Source organism: Budorcas taxicolor, chromosome 20 (assembly GCF_023091745.1).
Source record: "Budorcas taxicolor isolate Tak-1 chromosome 20, Takin1.1, whole genome shotgun sequence".
Taxonomy (NCBI): Eukaryota; Metazoa; Chordata; class Mammalia; order Artiodactyla; family Bovidae; genus Budorcas; species Budorcas taxicolor.
The window spans coordinates 40,269,288-40,292,556 of NC_068929.1; the positions used below are offsets into that span (position 1 = coordinate 40,269,288).

Below are 23,269 nucleotides of genomic sequence, written 5' to 3' on the forward strand. Positions count from 1 at the left end.
TAGCTTTCATAAAAGCAGAGGTTGAGGCTATTTTGAAATAGGAAATGATCCAATAACTGATACTAAGACTTACTGAAGACAAGCACCATCCTACCTGGGAAAGAACTTTCTCCTCCCTACGTGTCTGAACTAACTCCCAGGCTGAAAAGTAACTAGAGGAAAACTATGGTCTTCCATTATGGGATCCATGTCTCCTGGCAAACAGGACTTCATGTTCCTCTGAAGAAACAATCCAGAATGAGCCACTCCCATATCCTTGCTGCCAGTGTGATGGATGCCCAATGACCCCAGGAGACTGGGAAGCACCCTGGAGAGTAACGACCATGTTATATTTATCTCTGTACATTTAGCTCAAAGCATGATGCTTAATGCAGGGCCTAACCCACAACAACAGATATAAAATACATTTTTTTTAAATTTAAATTTATTTATTTTAATTGGAGGCTAATTACTTTACAATATTGTATTGGTTTTGCCATACATCAACATGAATCCGCCACGGGTGTACACGTGTTCCCCATCCTGAACCCCCCTCCCACCTCCCTCCCCATACCATCCCTCTGGGTCATCCCAGTGCACCAGCCCCAAGCATCCTGTATCCTGCATCAAACCTGGACTGGCGATTCATTTCTTATATGATATTATACATGTTTCAATGTCATTCTCACAAATCATCCCACCTTCTCCCTCTCCCACAGAGTCCAAAAGACTGTTCTATACATCTGTGTCTCTTTTGCTGTCTTGCATACAGGGTTATCGTTACCATCTTTCTAAATTCCATATATATGCGTTAGTATACTGTTTTGGTGTTTTTCTTTCTGGCTTACTTCACTCTGTATAATCGGCTCCAGTTTCATCCACCTCATTAGAACTGATTCAAATGTATTCTTTTTAATGGCTAAGTAATACTCCATTGTGTATATGTACCACAGCTTGCTTATCCATTCATCTGCTGATGGACATCTAGGTTGTTTCCATGTCCTGGCTATTATAAACAGTGCTGCGATGAACATTGGGGTACACGTGTCTCTTTCAATTCTGGTTTCCTCGGTGTGTTATGCCCAGCAGTGGGATTGCTGGGTCATAAGGCAGTTCTATTTCCTAAAATACATTTTTGCTCATCTTCATTGAAGAAAATGTCTTAGCTCTGGTCTGTGAAAAAAAGGTCCTCTGAATGCAAATCTATATCATCTGTCTCATTTCTGTATGACTCCCTTTTTGCCTCTTCTCTGTGCACTCTCATAGGAGACAGTCTTTTTTCTTTTTTAGGAGACAGTCCTCTTGGTAACTACTCTTAAAACTACCCACTGCTTTCGCTCCTCTTTCCTAATCAAAGTCTATTTAGTAGTGGCTCACTTCTCTGTAATTTAGTTTTAGAATTGTTCTTCACAAGGATAACCAGTTTTTCTTGAAAGGACAGAATTAAATCAAGGTTGTCTAAATTTTAATTCTACAGATAGAGACACTGCTCCAAGAAGGACAAGTATGTTGCTCAAGCTCTCACAGGTAGTAGATGACAGATGCTGAATTAATTTATGGTTCAAGCTTTGCATTACAGTAACAGCAAACTTGGCCTTGTATATTTTAAACACATTTGGTTGAAGAAAATAAAAAGCCCAGAATAGAAGTAAACTTGTACTGAGCACCAACTATGTGCCAAGAACTACGCTTTCCATATATTACCACATTTAAAACTTGAAACAGAACTACAAAATTGTACAAATATGTATCTTGCAAATTCTCTGGGTGACATGGAAAAACACAGAGCTTTGAAGATACATATAGCTTTCTTTGCCAATGCTTATATACTAACCTCACTAGACTGTACTCATTGGAGAAGCTCAATATGAGCTGCTAAAAATGCTGAGTTACATATTTTAAAGAAATATAGTACACACAGAACTTTTTATTGCATGTCACAAGTAGAATTAAACTGCTTGTGAATTAAGTAGAATTAAGTGTTATGACAAATAAATCTTTAAAAGCTGACATGGATGGCAATTTAGCAAAATGCAGTAATAGACACTAAAATGTTCACACACACCCAAGGAGCTTTTGTCTATACATATCTGTAGCTATAGATGTTTACCACAACAGCACAAAATTTTAAAATATTTATTGACTCAATTAAGAACATTAACAAACTTGGAGAGTTTCTAATGCAAAGCTTTTACTGGCATGGCCTGGGTTCAATCTGTGATTGGGAAACTGAGATCCCACAAGCTGCATGGCCAAGAATATAAACATACTCATGTATTAGTATGTCTTTCAGTTCAGTTCAGTCGCTTAGTTGTGTCCGACTCTTTGCGACCCCATGAATCGCAGCATGTCAGGCCGTCCTGTCCAACACCAACTCCCAGAGTTCACTCAGACTCATGTGCATCGAGTCGGTGATGCCATCCAGCCATCTCATCCTCTGTCGTCCCCTTCTCCTCCTGCCCCCAATCCCTCCCAGCATCAGGGTCTTTTCAAATGAGTCAACTCTTCGCATGAGGTGGCCAAAGTATTGGAGTTTCAGCTTCAGCATCAGTCCTTCCAATGAACACCCAGGACTGATCTCCTTTAGAATGTTCTGGTTGGATCTACTTGCAGTCCAAGGGACTCTCAGGAGTCTTCTCCAACCCCACAGTTCAAAAGCATCAATTCTTCGGCACTCAGCTTTCTTTATAGTCCAACTCTCACATCCATACATGACCACTGGAAAAACCATAACCTTGACTAGACGGACCTTTTTTGGCAAAGTAATGTCTCTGCTTTTCAATATGCTATCTAGGTTGATCATAACTTTCCTTCCAAGGAGTAAGAGTCTTTTAATTTCATGGCTGCAATCACTATCTGAAGTGATTTTGGAGCCCAGAAAAATAAAGTCTGACACTGTTTCCACTGTTTCCCCATCTATACGCCATGAAGTGATGGGACCAGATGCCATGATCTTAGTTTTCTGAATGTTGAGCTTTAAGCCAACTTTTTCACTCTCCTCTTTCACTTTCATCAAGAGGCTTTTTAGTTCCTCTTCACTTTCTGCCATAAGAGTGGTGTCATCTGCATATCTGAGGTTATTGATATTTCTCCCGGCAATCTTGATTCCAGCTTGTGCTTCCTTCAGCCCAGCGTTTCTTCTCATGATGTACCCTGCATAGAAGTTAAATAAGCAGGGTGACAATATACAGCCTTGATGTACTTCTTTTCCTATTTGGAACCAGTATATTGTTCCATGTCCAGTTCTAACAGTTGCTTCCTGACCTGCATATAGGTTTCTCAAGAGGCAGGTCAGTATGTCTTCATAAAAATATAAACAACAATGTCTCATGAAAATATAACAATTATTTTCCAAAGCAAACAAAAATAGTAAGAATTTAGCACTGTTCTACATTTTGCAAATCACTTTGAAGTGTGGCTTAGTAGAGGACAGTACTTAGTACCTCTGTATTCAATCTATTACAATATGTCATTCTTGTTAAACCACATGAAGGGATATCCATCACATAGGTATGCAGTGGGAAAAAAGGAGTGTTTTAATAGCCTTTTCAGATAGTTGTTGATATGCTTCAATACTGCACTAAAATTCAACCAATGGTAGTTTCTTAAAGTTAGTTGCAATGTGGAAGCTGGAATCATACATTTTATGTACTCATATTAAAATCTATAGGTTTATCTTAAACTTTGCAGAGATCCCTTCTGTAACATCATGCACTGGTCACTTGAAAAATGTTGGTCACTGAGCTATGCAAATCTTCAAAATCTTTATATGTTTCTTTAAACAACTGTGCTGGAGAAGACTCTTTAGAGTCCCCTGAACAGCAAGGACATCAAACCAGTAAATCCTAAACGATATTAACCCTGAATATTCACTGGAATGACTGATGCTGAAGCTGAAACTCCAATACTTTGTTGCTTGTTTTTTTTTAATTTTTTATTTTTACTTTATTTTACTTTACAATACTGTATTGGTTTTGCCATACATTGACATGAATCCACCACGGGTGTACATGCGATCCCAAACATGAACCCCCCTCCCACCTCCCTCCCCACAACATCCCTCTGGGTCATCCCCGTGCACCAGCATCAAGCATGCTGTATCCTGCATCAGACATAGACTGGTGATTCGATTCTTACATGATAGTATACATGTTTCAATGCCATTCTCCCAAATCATCCCACCCTCTCCCTCTCCCTCTGAGTCCAAAAGTCTGCTATACACATCTGTGTCTTTTTGGCTGTCTTGCATACAGGGTCATCACTGCCATCTTTCTAAATTCCATATATATGTGTTAGTATATTGTATTGGTGTTTTTCTTTCTGGCTTAATTCACTCTGTATAATTGGCTCCAGTTTCATCCATCTCATCAGAACTGATTCAAATGTATTCTTTTTAACGGCTGAGTAATACTCCATTGTGTATTGAAACTCCGATACTTTGAAGAGCCGACTCACTGTACTGTAAAAGACCTTGATGCTGGGAAAGACTGAGGACAGGAGGAGAAGTGGATGACAGAAGATGAGTTGGTTGGATGGAATCATCGACTCAATGGACATGATTTTGTGCAAACTCCGAGAGATAGTAAAGGACAGGGGAGCCTGGTGTGCTGCAGTCCCTAGGGTCACAATGAGTTGGACATGACTGAACGACTGAACAACAAACATTTAACCCGAAACCTCAAATGTCATCATGGGACATGAACCTGCCAACTCTTTTTGTTAAAATGACAGTGACTGTTCATTTTTTAAAGTAAAATGTCTGTCAAATATCTAGTCTGAATAATCATAATTTGTCTGTTGATAGTTCTTACAAGTAAAAATAATGTTCCATGAAAAAAAAGTTGGCTCACAACTCAACCATTAAAGTGCTTTTCCTTCAGACAGCCATCATGTTTTGGTATGCAGCAGAGGTGCTTTATATGCCATTCCCATGTTGTCATACAGAACAATAAAGACATGTACTCAAGGGTTAAGATCTCAGAAACCTAATGATTTCTGCTGCTTCATCAAATACATCCTTGAGGAAAATTGGCATTAAAAAAAAATTATAACTATGTGGCAGTAGATAAAATAATTATACTCCTGCAGTTTGATACCATTGCCTTGACTAAGGCCAAGATACCAGGGTCTTTACCTCCACTGCTTTGGTGTCATCAGTGCAAATGTCAACACAGTAAAAAAAAAAAAAAAAAGGCTATTTTTTATGAGTTACCATTTTGATGAAAATAGTTTTGACCTTGCAAAGCAGCAAAAAAGATCTCAGAGACCTCCCCAGGTCCCTGGATCATACTCTGAAACCTGCTGCTGCGAATCAGTTTCATTCATCATCTCCTACACTGGGTCTTTACATCAGAGAGTTTGCTACGTATATTTAATACTTTCTAATAGCCAATCCACAGTACGTAGTAAATACATTCTAGCTGATGATGCTAATTTCGTAAATCTAACAGAAATTTTGTGAAAAGGGCTCTGGAAGATTTTCTCAATGGCACTTGAAGTGCTTGCTCTACTAGCGGCTAACTATCTGTGAGACCTTGGCTAAATCACTTCTCTCAACATCAATTTTCCTATCAGTAAAATTAGATAAGGGCTGGACTAGCTCAGTGATTCTCACCTGAGGTGTGGGTAGCATATGGATGGAGATTAGATTTACTACAAATGATAAGTAGTGTTACTGATGGGAGTGTTCCATATATGAAAACCCTACAAGCAGAAAAAAAGAATCACTAACCTAACAGAATGAAAGCCACTCATGAAATTCTTGGAATAGTGGTTACAACCATCTCAACCTCCACTCATTCAATTTATTCCATAGAGATGCTGCTGCTGCTGCTAAGTCGCATATGCTAGAGTAATTCATTTTAATGTAAACCTGTGTCACTCCCCTGCTTAAAAACCTTTTTCGCTCTTGCAGTTGTCCCTGGAATAAAATCCAGTTGTGTTCAACATGGTCCGTAAGGCCCTACATGATTTGGCCCCCATCTAGATAAGTAAATTCATCACATGCTGCTCTCCATCTTGCTCACTGGGTTTTAGTGACGTTGGATTTCCCTCCGTTCCTGTAACAGGCATTTTAATACGATGTTTCCTCTGTCTGGGATGGCACCCCCTTCTCTGCTGACCAATAATCACTCATCATTCACATCTCAGCTTAAATATCACATCCTCAAAAACCTTTTACTAACTCTCTAGTATACTTTAGGTCTTTCATGTATTGTTCCTTTATGGCATTTTACACTCATCATCATTTACACTGCTATTCGTAAGCATTTTCAAATCTCTATCTCCCCACTGTCTTTTAAATTCTATGAGAGGAAGAACTGCTTTATTTATCCACAAAGTTAGCTAAGCCAGAGCACCCAGTGGGTTGTCAATAAATATTTGCTGGCTGATAAACAAAATGATTTTACAAGAACAGAATGGAATTAAGAATGTTAAAAGCTGTGTGTTTGCATAAGGGTGTATTTTTCTGTAGAAAAATAAATTATGTAACGGGTCATGAACAAGCATGATAATCCTTGGCCTATTTGGGACCTATAAGTAAAACCGCCTAAGAAAGATACAGAATGCTAACTACAACATAGTTATGTGATATAAACCAGAAGCTGCTCTACTTCTTCAGTTATTCTATGTAGAGATAAAGCTATGTAACCACATTTTTGTTGCAGAAAATGTCATCAGTGAGCCTTATTCCCTTCATGAAAACACAGACTGTTATTGTAAGATGTAAGTGACCATATGAAGTGTTGTTAAAAAAGTCTGTTAGTTCTATTTATAGATAACTTAGTACAGCTTTCCAAAAATATCATTTATTTTATTCAGATTAAGAGAACACAGCCCATTAAGGAAACATGTATCAAAGGGAAGCTTGTAATTAACAATTTATGAGATATTTCTACTTTATAGTCTACTTGATTTTATTACTATTATAAAAATGGAAAAATATTATCAGGAAAAGAATAAACAATTTTCACTTGGAGCCTTTCTTAAAAGCAGTAACAAAATTTAACGTTTTCCTCAAGACAAGTTTTAGAAGTACCATCAAAAAAAAGGATAGTTTATAAGACATAAATAGTTTTACAAGTCCTATAAACTTAGAAGTTAAAGAGAAGCAATGGATAAGGGCAACTCATTATTCACACTTTGTAGCAAAGTGCCTGATAATCTGTCGCCCTAACTTCATCAACTCTGTAAATATGAAACTGAAAAGATGAGATGACAATTTTTTCAAAGTTGGTAATGGATTCAACAGTTTTAACAGAATAGAAAACAAAGAATTCAGAAACAGTACGCATCTACATTTGCCTTGTAGTCACAGAAACTTAGGAGAGAAATGGAAGGGATAAGATAAAAGGGAAAAATCACTTATTATAGCTAAGACATTCAAAAACTGACATTCAAAACAAAGAAACATTTGAATTTGAATTATGAGTTTCAATAACGGCAAAAATGCAAGATATGGAAACATCTTTTATTCCCATTCCTGCAACTAAATTCAATTCAACAACTTTCACCATAACGATATTCTTCTTCATAAACTACTTCATAAATGGCCAAGAGGGCCACCACACACCATAACCGCATTGGTATATTAGTCATACATACATATCCATTCAGTCACGCATGGAGTAGACCAGCTGTACTGAAGCTACTGTTCCTGGCCCAGAAATCCCTGGAGGAAATTCAAACCACCTTCTATCAAATCCTTGGTTAACCTAGGGATCCCAGTAAACAAGTATACTCATCAACGTTTGGCGACATCCACATTCCCTTTAAAACTAAACACAGAAATGAATGAATAAGTATTTTATAAATTGAACTGGCGTAAGAGACATATTGATGAAATTGATGATGTTTTTCTTATGGATTTTAAGATAAAGAAAATACTAAAAAGCATCTTCCACCATTTATAATCCCTAGATAGAAATTATTGTTCAGCACTGATATTCCCACAGCCAAAACAAGCTACTGATTAACAACTATGAAAAGTGTGCAAATAAAGTAAAACATAAATCTGAACTTCATCTCAGTTTCGGTCAACCTTATTCTTGTTACATATGGCAATATAGTACACGTGAACAACATTTTGTATAAAAATTACCTAAAATTTAAATGCTTCATTGACTATGCTAAAGCATTTGACTCTATGGATCACAACAAACTGGAAAATTCTTCAAGAGATGTGAATAGTAGACTACCTCACCTGTTTCTTGAGAAACCTGTATGCAGGTCAAGAAGCAACAGTTTGAACTGGACATGGAACAACAGACTGGTTCAAAATTGGGAAAGAAGTACTCAAGGCTGTATGCTGTCACCCTTATTTAACTTATACTCAGAGTGCATAATGAGAAATGTTGGGCTGGATGAATCACAAGCTGGAATCAAGACTGCCGGGAGAAATATCAACAACCTCAGATATGCAGATGATACCACCCTAATGGCAAGAAGTGAAGAGGAACTAAAGAGTCTCTTGATGAAGGTGAAAGAAGAGAGTTTAAAAAGCTGGCTTAAAACTGAACATTCAAAGAATGAAGATCATGGCATCTGGTCCCATCACTTCATGACAAATAGATGGGGGAAAAGTAGAAACAATGACAGATTTTGTTTTCTTGGGCTCCAAAATCACTGCAGGTGGTGACTGCAGCCACAAAATTAACAGACTCTTGCTCCTTAGAAGAGAAGCTATGACAAACCTAAACAGTGTATTAAAAAGCAGAGACATCGCAACAAAGGTCCATCTAGTCTAAGCTATGGTTTTCCCAGAAGTCATGTATGGATATGAGAGTTGGACCACAAGAAGGCTAAGCACCAAAAAACTGATGCTTTCCAACTGTGGTGCTGTAGAAGACTCTTGAGAGTTCCTTGGACAGCAAGTCAATCCTAAAGGAAATCAACTCTCAATATTCACCAGAAGGACTGAAGCCCTAATACTTTGGCCTCCTGATGTAAAGAGCCAACTCACTGGAAAAGACCCTGATGCTAAGAAAGTTCGGGGGTGAGAGGAGAAGGGGACGACAGAGGATGAGATGGTAGATGGCATCACTGAATTTGAGCAAACTCAGGGAGACAGTGAAGGACAGCCTTGCAAGCCGCAGGGGTCGCAAAGAGCGGGACACAACTTAGCAACTGAACAACAACAACAAAAATCAAGGATAACGTGACATTAAATTTTTGTATAATTCCTAGAGAAATAAGTTGAAGTATTATACTGTAAACACATGACAAAAATATACCTAAGTTGAAAGTACTGGGAAAATTATAATCAAACAAAGGCTATTCAAGCAAAGTAGGAGCTTAAAAATCAAAATTTATATGAAATTAAAATGCTTAACTGTATATAACTCTCACCTGTTCAGTAAGTTCAACTGCCTTGGTAATACTTTATTAGCATATTTTCAGTTACAAAACATAAATGACATTATATCTCAACTTAAAAAAAGACCAGTTCTGCATCTGTTTCATTAAAAACACTAAAAAACTGTGCTACAGTTTTAACATTTTTTTTAAATAAGGTTTACTAGTGAGTCAAACCACATTATCATCAGTTAGCAGAGTAATACATAACTCATCCATAAAGTCACAGGTAAAATATGAAATTTCTCCTCTGCATCTAGTGCTAACTACTTAAGATCACCACCCAGTTACTTTCAGTCACCATGAAATCAAAAATTATCTGAACTGTTTTTGATGTGTTCTTTTCAAGTCATTAAAAAACAACTGATTAAATAATGCCCTATTTTATTTTAGGCTCTTAACAATTTCTAAGGGAAAACTATTTCTAGAGCCCCAAATACTGCATAGTTCTCAATAACTATTCATTTTGTTCTCCAAATAAGACACATTCCAAGATTTTGAGTTTCATTGTATCACATTTCATGACAGGAACTGAGAACACTGATATTTTCCATTTAAAATAAATATAATAAATAAATATAATAAAATAAAAATAGATCACAAACAAAAAACAAAAATCCAACCTCAGTCTGTGTAACAAATTAACTCACATAAAATGATGAATGGTGATATTTAGAGGGCAACCACAATCATAAACCCTAATTTAAGTTCTAAACCTAATCTTTTAAAGAATTTGTATTCTTAGAAATTCTTAATATTAATAATTATATTAAATTAACAGTAATAGTAATAGCTTCATAATTGTGGTTATTAATGAATAATATTAATTGATTATATTACCAACTATTATTGATATTAAAGATGACAATAACTTAATAGTGATAATAGCTCTGCAATGAGATACTATCACTATTTTAAAATCTACAGACTTTTTACCTACTATGTGTTTCTCAAGATAAATAAAAAAGAGTTGAGTAAAAGGAAATTATTTTGAGATTAATGAATTTGTATGAACCAAATGAATGTATGATAAAATTAAAAGAAGATCTCTATTTTTTTTTCCATTCAAGCCTAGAAAAAAAGATTGTCAACAGAAACTAAATCAAACTAACAGCAAAATGTGCACATCTCAATTACAGCAGCAGTTTGAGAATAAATTCTCATCATTCTCAGAACTTATAAGGAAAAAGAGATTTAAAATATATATGAGTAAATTATGTCTTTTATTATAAGCATATTTCACCATAATCAACAGCAAGTCTGAGTAAAAACATTTTCAGAATTTCGGGTCTCAGTTCAGTTCAGTTCAGTCGCTCAGTTGTGTCTGACCCTTTGCAACCCCATGAATTGTAGCGTGCCACGCCTCCCTGTCCATCACCAACTCCCATCCATCAAGTCGGTGATGCCACCCAGCCATCTCATCCCCTTCTCCTCCTGCCCCCAATCGCTCCCAGCATCAGAGTCTTTTCCAATGAGTCAACTCTTCCCATGAGGTGGCCAAAGTACTGGAGTTTCAGCTTCAGCATCATTCCTTCCAATGAACACCCAGGACTGATCTCCTTTAGAATGGACTGGTTGGATCTCCTTGCAGTCCAAGGGACTCTCAGGAGTCTTCTCCAGCATCACAGTTCAAAAGCATCAATTCTTTGGTGCTCAGCTTTCTTCACAGAACAACTCTTCCATCCATACATGACCACCAGAAAAACCATAGCCTTGACTAGACAGACCTTTGTTGGCAAAGTAATGTCTCTGCTTTTCAATATGCTATCTAGGTTGGTCATAACTTTCCTTCCAAGGAGTAAGCATCTTTTAATTTCATGGCTGCAGTCACCATCTGCAGTGACTTTGGAGCCCCCCAAAATAAAGTCTGACACTGTTTCCACTGTTTCCCCATCTATTTCCCATGCAGTGATGGGACCAGATGCCATGATCTTAGTTTTCTGAATGTTGAGCTTTAAGCCAACTTTTTCACTCTCCTCTTTCACTTTCATCAAGAGGCTTTTTAGTTCCTCTTCACTTTCTGCCGTAAGAGTGGTGTCATCTGCATATCTGAGGTTATTGATATTTCTCCCGGTAATCTTGATCCCAGCTTGTGCTTCTTCCAGCCCAGCGTTTCTCATGATGTACTCTGCATACAAGTTACATAAGCAGGGTGACAGTATACAGCCTTGATGTACTCCTTTTCCTATTTGGAACCAGTCTGTTGTTCCATGTCCAGTTCTAACTGCTGCTTCCTGACCCGCATATAGGTTTCTCAAGAGGCAGGTCAGGTGGTCTGGTATTCCCATCTCTTTCAGAATTTTCCACAGTTTATTGTGATCCATACAGTCAAAGGCTTTGGCATAGTCAATAAAGCAGAAATGGATGTTTTTCTGGAACTCTCTTGCTTTTTCGATGATCCAGCGGATGTTGGCAATTTGATCTCTGGTTCCTCTGCCTTTTCTAAAATCAGCTTGAAGGGTCTACTGACACCTAAATCCTAACTAATTCAGGGTTGTTGTTTTTTTTTTGTATTTTGGCTGTGTGATGCAGCCTGTGGGATCTTAGTTTTCTGACCAGAGTTTGAACCCAGGCCCCCTGCATTGGGAACACAGAGTCTTAACCACTGGACCACCAAGAAAGTTTCTCTAATTAATTTTTTAATGAAGTTATGTTTCATGTAAAATTTCTATTAAATGCTTTAAAATATATAGACATTTTAAATTACACACAGTGAAAATAAAATCAAAGGCATGAATTTTACAGATGCTGGTAGCTGTTCAAAAAAAGTTTAAAAAGCATTGGATATAAGGATCAAAGAATTGAATCAGGTAAAAACAAAGTCAGATAGTGTAGACACAAGATCTAAACGGTTTAAGACCTTGAACCATTATGAGGAGTAACTAACATGAAATGTCAGCTTCAGGTGTACAACATAATGATTCAATATTTGTACATATTGCAAAGTGATCACCACAATAACTCCAGTTAACGTATGAAAACAGTATTATTTTCTGTTTCTAAAGGGGATCACCAAAAAAGAACGAATAGGAATATAAACACCACCTTACTTATCTGGCAGCGTGGACAGTACAAAACTCCGCCCAGAACCAGCAAGTAAGCAAGAAAAAGTCTCCTAGCAGCCTCAGATGGCAAAATCTAATGTGCTTGAAAGATAAAACTCATGCTATGTCAACTGCTTGTTCCTTCTGCACAAATTCTAAAAAGCTACCCCAGCACCAGCACACAGCTTAACAGAAGCAAGAAACTGAGGTAGTTAGACAGATCACCATACCAACATTAGCAAGAATAACAATTAATAGAAAGGGGAAATTAACAAAGGAAAAACAGCAGTCAAAGAACTCAAAAAGCCATAAAATAGGCCTGCACATACCAAGACTTTTCTAACACATATTATATACCATGATGTAGCAACTTATAGATTATGAAGATGCTAACATTTATGTATTCATAAGTGTTTTAAATATAATTCATAAAGAAAGCTAATATATTTTTTGTTTCCAAAAAAAATTTAAATAGAAAAAAACTCTTTGAATTACAGAAAAGTTTAATTTTCTGAGATCCATTTATATAAATCATCATTCTTTGGAAACCTTTATTATTATATTTATGTTATTGATGATAAAAATAAAGTCAAATATGCCTAGCACCCTTCCAGCAAAAGCCTGTAAAATTCAGGGGTATATTACCAGCTCAAGATTATGATGAGTGGTAGAGTACTAAAGTTCCTCTTGGTCGGGAAAGTGCATGCTCTTTCTATTATGCCTTGCCAAAATTGACTAAAAGAATTTAATTGGTAAAGTGCATCATTACAAGCTGCAACCAAATTTTAAAAATAATTATAATTTACTGAATCCCACTGTAAAAATCATTTACTGGTGGCAATCATCTTTCCTAAAGTATATTCCTGGGAACATTATGCCCAGAGTGTAACAGGTGTTGTTGGCTGTAGGAGAGAGACAGAGTTGTACCACTATGTCTAAAAAAATGTTGGTTTCTTTGTTAGTGCATTTCTCAGGGTCTTTACCAGTATTTTTACCTGGAAAAGCTTGAAAGCTACAAAAAAGTCAAAAGAAGTACAATAAACATTCATATACCTTTTCCAATGAATACCATATACCCTAACATTCATTTTGTCCCATCTATATTCTCAATCTCTCTCTTCTCCATATATATATACATCCATATATACATACACACACCCATACAAATATATACAAATAGACTATTTCTGCTGTACCATTTAAAAGTAAGTTGCATATCTCAAGACACAAGACATCTAAATTCATCAGCTGGTATCTTTTAAGAACAAAGATATTCTTCTATATAATCATGATTTTATGTAACATGAAGCAATAATATCATCTGTATCAGCTAACAACCAATAGATAAGAAAACATTTTCATTTGATTTCTGATATATAATAAAACATTTTCAAAATTTAATGACTTAAAACAGCAGGCATACCAAGCAATATTGAGAAAAAAGAACAAGGCTAGAGGTATAAGTGTTCCAGATTTCAAACAATACTATAAAGCTGCAGTGTGGTACTGGCAGAAAACAGACATATAGATTGATGAAACTGAAGAGAGAGCCCAGAAATAAACTCATACTCACAGTCACTTAATTGTCAACAAAGGAGGCAAGAATATACAATGGAGAAAAGCCCATCTCTTCAGGAAGTGGTATTGGAAAAGCTGGACAACTGCATGTAAATCAATGAAGTTACAATACTCACTCACACCATACACAGAAATAAACTAAAAATGGCTTAAAGACTTAAATATAAGACAAGACACCATAAAACTCCTAAAAAGGAACACAGGCAAAGCATTCTCTGACATAAATTGTACCACTGTTTTGGCTCAGATGGTAAAGTGTCTGTCTACAATGTGGGAGACCTGGGTTTGAGCCCTGGGTTGGGAATATCCCCTGGAGAAAGAAATGGCAATCCACTCCAGTACTGTCGCCTGGAAAATCCCATGGACGGAGGAGCCTGGTACGCTACCGTCTATGGGGTCGCAAAGAGTCGGACACAACTGAGCGACTTCACTTCACTTCTTTCTTAGGTCAGTCCCCCAAGGCAAAAGAAGTAAAATCAATAATAAACAAGTGGGACTTAATTAAACTTATAAGCTTTTGCACAGTAAGTGAAGTGAAGTTGCTCAGTCGTGTCCGACTCTTTGCGACCCCATGGACTGTAGCCCACCAGGCTCCTCCCTCCATGGGATTCTCCAGGCAAGAGTACTGGAGTGGGCTGCCATTTCCTTCTCCAGGGGATCTTCCCGATGCAGGGATCGAACCTTGGTCTCCTGCATTCCATTCCAGGCACACGCTTTAACCTCTGAGCCACCAGGGAGGCCCAAAGAAAACCATATACAAAATGAAAAGACAACCTATAGACAGGGCGAAAATATTTGCAAATGAGGGAACCAACAAGGTCTTAATTTCCAAAATTACAGAGTTCATACAGCCCAGTATTAAACAAACAAAAACCAAATCAAAAAGTGGCAGTAAACCTAAATATACACATTTCTCCAAAAAAGACATAGAGATGGCCAATAGGCACATGAAAAGATATTCACCATCACTAATTATTCAGTTCAGTTCAGTTCAGTTCAGTTCAGTTCAGTTCAGTAGCTCAGTCATGTCCGACTCTTTGTGACCCCATGAACTGCAGAACGCCAGGCCTCCCTGTCCATCACCAGCTCCTGGAGTTCACTCAGACTCACATCCATTGAGTCGGTGATGCCATCCAGCCATCTCATCCTCTGTCGTCCCCTTCTCCTCCTGCCCCCAATCCCTCCCAGCATCAGGGTCTTTTCAAATGAGTCAGCTCTTTGCATGAGGTGGCCAAAGTACTGGAGTTTCAGCCTCAGCATCAGTCCTTCCAATGAACATCCAGGGCTGATCTCCTTTAGGATGGACTGGTTGGATCTCCTTGCAGTCCAAGGGACTCTCAAGAGTCTTCTCCAACACCACAGTTCAAAAGCATCAATTCTTCGGCACTCAGCTTTCTTTATAGTCCAACTCTCACGTCCATACATGACCACTGGAAAAACCATAGCCTGGACTAAAGGAACCTTTGTTGGCAAAGTAATGTCTCTGCTTTTTAATATGTTGTCTACGTTGGTCATAACTTTCCTTCCAAGGAGTAAGCATCTTTTAATTTCATGGCCACAATCACCATCTGCAGTGATTTTGGAGCCCAGAAAAATAAAGTCAGCCACTGTTTACACTGTTTCCCCATCTATATGCCATGAAGTGATGGGACTGAATGCCATGATCTTAGTTTTCTGAATGTTAAAGAAACGCAAATCAAAACTACTATGAGATACCACCTCATGTCAGTCAGATTCAGCTCAGTTCAGTCGCTCAGTCATGTCCGACTCTTTGCGACCCCATGAATTGCAGCACACCAGGCCTCCCTGTCTATCACCAACTCCCGGAGTTCACTCAGACTCACGTCCATCGAGTCAGTGATGCCATCCAGCCATCTCATCCTCTGTCGTCCCCTTCTCCTCCTGCCCCCAATCCCTCCCAGCATCAGAGTCTTTTCCAATGAGTCAACTCTTCCCATGAGGTGGCCAAAGTAATGGAGTTTCAGCTTCAGCATCATTCCCTCCAAAGAAATCCCAGGTCTGATCTCCTTCAGAATGGATTGGCTGGATCTCCTTGCAGTCCAAGAGACTCTCAAGAGGGTTCTCCAACACCACAATTCAAAAGCATACATTCTTCGGTGCTCTGCCTTCTTCACAGTCCAACTCTCACATCCATACATGACTACTGGAAAAACCATAGCCTTGACTAGACGGACCTTAGTTGGCAAAGTAATGTCTCTGCTTTTGAATATAGACATCATCAAAAAGTCTACAAATAATAAATGCTAGAGATGGTGTAGAGAAAAGGAAACCCTCCTACATTGTTGGTGGGAATGTAAACTGGTGCAGTCACTATGAAAAACAACATGGAGGTTCCTTAAAAAAACTAAAAATAGAGTTATCAAATGATCCAACAATCCCATTTCTGGGAATAAATCCAAAGAAGACTCTAATTTGAAAAATTACATGTACCCCAATATCACAGCAGCACTGTTTACAATAGCCAAGACATGGCAGCAACATAAGTATCCAACGATTTATGAATGGATAAAGAAGATATGGTATATATACACAATGGAATATGCTGCTGCTGCTGCTAAGTCACCTCAGTCATATCTGACTCTATGCGACCCCACAGACAGCAGCCCACCAGGCTCTGCCATCCCTGGGATTCTCCAGGCAAGAACGCTGGAGTGGGTTGCCATTTCCTTCTCCAATGCATGAAAGTGAAAAGTGAAAGTGAAGTCACTCAGTCGTGTTCGACTCTTAGCAAATCCATGAACACGAGTCCATGCCGTCCATGAACGGCAGCCTTCCATGAACGGCAGCCTTCCAGGCTCCTCCGTCCATGGGATTTTCCAGGCAAGAATACTGCAGTGGGTTGCCATTGCCTTCTCTGCAATGGAATATGACTCAGCCATTAAAAAAGAACAAAATAACGCCATTTGCAGTATTAATAACATGGACAGATCTAGAGATTATCACACTAAGTCAAGTAAACAGAGAAAGACAAGTATCATGTGATGTCCCTTACATGTGGAATCTAAAAATGATGCAAATGAACTTATTTACAAAACAGAAAAAGGGACTTCCCTGGTGGTCCAGTGGCTAAGACTCAGTGCTCCCAATGAAGGGGGCCCAGGTTCCATTCCTGATCAGGGAACTAGATCCCACATACTGTGACTAAAGATCCCACTAAAGTGCAGCCAAATTTAATAAATAAAATTAAAAAAAAAAAAAGACTCACAGATGTGGAAAACAAAGGTATGGTTACCAAAGAGGAAAGGGGAGGCTAAGGAGGAATAAATTGGGAGTTTGGGATTAGCAGATACAAACTACTACATAAAAGACAGATAAACAACAAGTTCCTACTATATAGCATAGGAAATCATATTTAATATCTTGTGATAAACTATACCAGAAAAGAATCTGAAAAAGAGCATATATACATATATATATACACACACACACACACACGTATAACTGAATCATTTTGATGTACATCAGAAACTAACACAACATTGTTTATCAACTGTATTTCAGAAAAATAGATAAGCAGAGTTTCTAGAAGTTAAAGAAAAAGCAACAGCAGACACGTATGACTGTTTGTGTGTCTACCAGTTAGGAGGGTGGTTCTGTCCTACCTGAGTTACCTCAAGTATCTGTGATCAGCTCTGCTAATCTAGGTTGGGGGTCTCTCACAAATCTGGGGCTTGGCTGACTGTAAGCTGATCTAGGATAGCCTCAGCTGGGACAACTCAATTTGCCTCCACCAGATCCTTCATCCTGCAGTAGGGTGAGAGCTTGATCAGACAGCAATGCCATGGTTTCAGGTGAGTGCAAGTGTAAAGTACTCTTAAGAAGCCTATGCTCAGATATGGAGGTAACAAGTCACAACAGGTCCGAACAAATTCCTCTGTGATACAAACTCCTGAGTAACCAATGGAAAACTTGCAAGGTGGAAGCATCTGATTCATTGCTGAGCTGCAACTTGCTTAATACGAATTCTGTACACTTGCATCGCTTGTATTCTCACTCTGTACAGTACTACAACTCCAATTATAAAATGCTCCCCTATCAGATTATATAAATTCACAAAGAGAAATGACTTCCTCTGGATAAGTAATGCATTTTCATCTTCATTACCATCTGGTTTTTGTTAACATTTACTTCCAAGCATAATGTAGTAAGCTCTGCTTTATTGTCTGTGTTTCATTCCGGTAAACTTGGGAAAACCGAAAAGACTGCCATATTACTCTCTCTCTCTATTTCATGTCTAAATTGAAGTAAGAATATGATCCCAGAACACAATCCTGGGATCATGTTTCACACTGAAACTCATAAAACTCAGAAGTAAAAGCACTAGCATTTCCAACTCACATTCAGAAGAAACATCTATAATTTAATTTGGTGTATGAGGCCAGAACAAAATACTGAGTGCCCCCTTGGAACAGTTTCTCAAAAATGCTGATGTCTCACTCCTACTGGATCTAAACATATTTGTAACTTGTGCTCCTTACGTGAATGGCTGGGACTGGCCCGCCAGAGCTCGCCCTGTCCTCCTACACTGCTGACAGCCATAGCCTGGCAAACATTCACTGTGTGCCCACACTAAATACATAAATCTGTGACAACACATAGGTGCTGAGGTGGATGACTGTATCGAGAGGCTCTCTATGCCATGGCTATACTATCCAAAAAATGTATTCTCCCAGATGCCCAATATGAGGAGAAGGAAGGAGAAATAAAAGGTGAATGGCGAAAAGGGAGGAGAAGAGGATATTACTGATATGAGCTCAGTGAAGTCTGATGACATGATCCTGGTTTAAATCCTAAATAATCCTTAATAAAAGAGAGTAAAGCTTGAAAGATGTGCAGTTGATATTTTATCTCTTTGTCCTGCTCACAATATGGGGCTTCCCCAGTAGCTAAGAGGTAAAGAATCTGCTTGCAGTGTAGCAGAAGCAAGGTCACAGGTTCGATCCCTGGGTCGGGAAGATCCCCTGAAGGAAAGCATGGCAACCCACTCTAGTATTCTTGCCAGGAAAATCCCACTGACAGAACAGCCTGGCGTTAAAACATTCCTATTGATTTTGACTTTCAATAATGTTATGGTACAGATCTCATACTCTTTGATGAGTTGCCTTATGACTACATTAAAATATTAGCCCATTATACCTTAGCCTCAACACCTTATATGGTATAAAATCTGACTTCTTCTCCAAATTCAATTCATATCATTCTCACCTTTCCTAACAAGCAACAAAATGCCAGTCCAACTGGACTTTCTGTCCCCCAAATATGCTGTATTACATTCTCTTCTTAAGGTGTTGAAATACATTGCTATTTTGGCCTGGAAAACTCTTTTCCCTCAGGATGCCTTATGTGCATGGTATCTCAACTGAAAAAATATTACCTCTTCCAAGGCTTTCTCCACGTATTTTACACCCTTCTATTCTCTATCCTTTTGCCTTATTTTACTTTATTCTTCACAGTTATTACTATATAAAACAATATTAATTTACTAGCATATCTATACTGTGTCTACCTCCCAGCACTCACCTCCACTTGAATGTAAGTCCTATGAAGGCAGAGACCTGGGTCACACAGGGTCCCTGACACACAGTGCACACACTCTATTTGTTGATTGATTTAGGTATCTGGACTCATCTCCTACAGCTTAGTCCGTTGCTAATTACTATCCTCAAAGGCCAAGGAGAAGTCGATCAAACTGCAAACCATCTGAATGTATTAGTGACAGGTTTCTCTAAAAAGTAGTAAAGAATCTGTATAATTTGAGGTCCCTAAGGTTAAAGCCCACTTATCCTGATGCTGGGAGGAACTGACAGCAGGAGGAGAAGGGGACGACAGAGGATGAGATGGCTGGATGGCATCACCGACTTGATGGACATGAGTCTGAGTGAACTCCGGGAGTTGATGATGGACAGGGAGGCCTGGCGTGCTGCGATTCATGGGGTCGCAAAGAGTCGGACATGACTGAGCGACTGAACTGAACTGATCCTTGTATACAGCTTTTTTGACAAAGAAAGCCCAATTTGTACAGTGTAAAAAGAAATTGGAGCACATTTTCAAATGTAAAATATACTGGTAAGTCAGTGACTTGGGCAGGGGACGAAAGAATTGTTCTTCCAATGAATAAGACAAACTACATTTTACACCCAGTATAATAATGTCATGCCCTAGAACTTTACCCAAACCATTTAGAGGATAAAACAAAGTTAAATAGGTTTCAGGTTTCTTTACACCCTATTCAAAATTATTGTGAATTGCTGGCCTCAGAACATATAACACTCGAAGTTTCTCAAACTTTTTTGATCATGGATGTCTTTCTTCAGACCACTAATTTATGTATACTCAAAATCCATTTGGGGAAAGTGTCTGTAGCCCTCATAAAAGTTATTGTGTTAGCAACTATTAGAGCCACCATTCAGCCTCATCCTTAATAGTTCTGAAGACAAGATGTTTTCTGTTTTTCCAATGGCTTTTATTCAGCTCAAGTTTTTAACCAGAGTAGCTTAGATCCTCTGTGTTTTTTATTTACTTCCAACATTAACATCAATCTACATATTTTCTTTTCTTACTATACTGTATAGTCTCTGAATAGTTATAGGAATCTCTGTCTTGCTTCCTATTTAAATGCAAAGTATATGTCAATGTATAATAAAATATATACTTTAAATTTTGGTAAACAGCTTTAGTCAGTCTTCAATAATTTCTTCCTATTCCTAGAACTTTTACTGACAAAGATTACTAAATCCTATCGAATCTCAATTTTATTACATAACAAAATCATATGATTCTTCATCTTTAATTTTTTAAATATTGAATTATATCAAAAATTTCTTAATGGTAAAATTTCCTAATTGTAAAATATCCTAGGATTCCTAGGATAAACCTTACTGGGCCATGGAACACTATTAATTCAGATTAGCTGCTAAATTTGTTTTCCTAAAGCTAAAGTAAAGAATATGACTATAAACACATATAATTAAAGTATTTGTAAAGACAGTAAGACAAAGATAGAAGAAAAAACTACATAATTCTATTTACCATAAATTTTAACCAAACATACTATCCTGTTTCAGCCGTATTCTGTATAGTCTCAATTTTTAGTTCCTTTTAGATCAACTTATTTTCTAAACTGCACAATGAATGTAAATTATATCTTTTGTCTATTATTTTAAAGATTAATTCTAGGAAACATAAAATATCAAAGAATATGAATAGCAGTTGTGAAAGGCAATGAGGTAAATTACAAATATCAGAAAACAAAAGGATGAAAAACAAAGTAACCTAAAAACAAAGACATTCTTTTTTATCTAAAATATAATAGTGTTTCACCTAAATAACACCACATAAATGTTTTTATTTTAAAGATTTTTTCACTGCAATTTTCTCTGTAGTATTACAAATAACTCATTCTTATAAATTACTCAATACTAAAAATGAACCATACAATATAACAATATAGGAAAAAGCTGTTCAAATATTCCCTGTAATATTCTTGAATCCTAAGCCAACAAATATAATTCAAAAGAATCTTAATAACCATTTAATCAATTTTTTCAGTTATTACTACCAAAAAACCATCATTTAAGCAACAAATTTATATAAGCTATTAGATTCAGATGGAAATCAGCCTTTACCATAAAAAGTAACAAACATTAGAGTCATTTGAGTCCACTTAATAGCATCAATCTGATCCACTGTGCTCGCTAATAAACTTTACTGGAATTCATACCAACTCTCATTCTTACAGCTTTCATATTCATTTAAGCAAACCTTGTATGTCAGCTGAATTCAAGGCAAAGTGGAGAACAAGAATATATAAACATAAGGATTCTTAATATCCTATCTCTTACTTTACTGGCAAAACTACTACAATACAAATGTTAAAGAAAATACTGAAATACAAAAATGTATCAGATGAATCATCAACAATACTCACGCATCATTTGAGCAAGTCATAAACTCTCCCTTTATTTTGGGATGCCATGATCCAGTATGAAGCATTGCTGTGTGACCCTTAAAAAAAAAATAGAAAAAAAGGAAAAAAATCCTTTAAAAATGTAAAAATAAACAAACTGACCAAAAGTTGACATATTGTGCTTAAAACTTTTTAGTCCTCTCCAAGGCACACTATTTTAATTACAAACTGGTATTATTTTATTTCAGTTTTATTTCATAATATGCTTTGTTTATTTTACTTTGTTTATTTTAATTTTAATTCACCATGTAACCCCTTCTGCCCAGGAATCAGTACAGTGCTTATATATAACAGATGCTTAGAAAGAAAGGAAAGAGAGGGCAAAATGACAGCTTCTTTTTAGGAAAGAAGTAAAAAGAAAATTCACAAGAAAGACACTGGGGAAAAGTCAGTGGGAAAGAATTAAGGAGAATAGGAAGTATTACAGGTAAACAAGACAAAAGCAAGAGAATGGAAGGAGGGGTGGGAAATTCTCACTTCTTTAAAATGTGTATGAGAAAACAAAAAGCATTTTTAAAATGATTCAGGAAGATTAGCCCTCCTAAGCATGGACATGATATAAAAACACTGTAAATAAAACAATGTGATGTTGGTATAAAAACTGACATACTTACAAATCCATCGCAGAATATATATTTCAAACACAAACCACACATACGTGCACTCACACATTTCCCTCCTAGGTAGCAAAGTAAGTTAGAGCGGTCTCATACAATAACTCAGGTTCAAATGGGGCAGAAAAGAGCCTAATACTTTTTAGTGTAATATTAGCAAGGCCTCTTATTCTGAAAGGGTCCAAAACAAAGCTAAACTCAAAGCAGTAAAATGTGTATATCTAAATGACTTAGAAGGAAAATAACTGTAGCTCTCTGGAAACACTAAATTGAACTGGAGTACCCACACATGGGCCTGGAGATCATCTCCAGTTCAAGCTGCCCACAATGCCTCAATCATATCTGGCCAACTTCTGACTTTCTGTACCATGTTAACAAGGTACAAATAGTGACCAGAGATCTGAATCTCTTCCTGCAGTAGGAAAAAAAGGACTGAAGAAGTGCCTAGAGGGACTAGGTAGAAAGTGTGAGATTCCACTTTCCCTTTCTGAGTTGAATATATATATAGTCAACTATCAACTTTGACATTTCCATGTAAGAGGCATTTCAAATATAACAGGTTCAACAGAGTAATTTTGATTCTTTTTTAAAAAAAAAAAACTCTTTCTTTTATATTGGAGTAGAGCTGGTTAACAATGCTGTGATAGCTTCAGCTGAATAGCAAAGGGATCCAGCCATACATATAAATATATCCATTCTCCCCTAAAATCCCC

General features: G+C 37.3%; 1 protein-coding gene across 1 annotated transcript in view; it reads right to left on the reverse strand.

Moving 5' to 3' along the window:
* The window catches only part of WDR70 (WD repeat domain 70), a 271,973-nt gene that overhangs the window by 154,720 nt on the left and 93,984 nt on the right, over positions 1–23,269 (reverse strand). Inside the window, exon 9 of the mRNA XM_052659024.1 lies at positions 21,904–21,980. Coding sequence (XP_052514984.1) covers positions 21,904–21,980 — 77 coding nt within the window. The remainder of the gene's footprint in view (positions 1–21,903; positions 21,981–23,269) is intronic.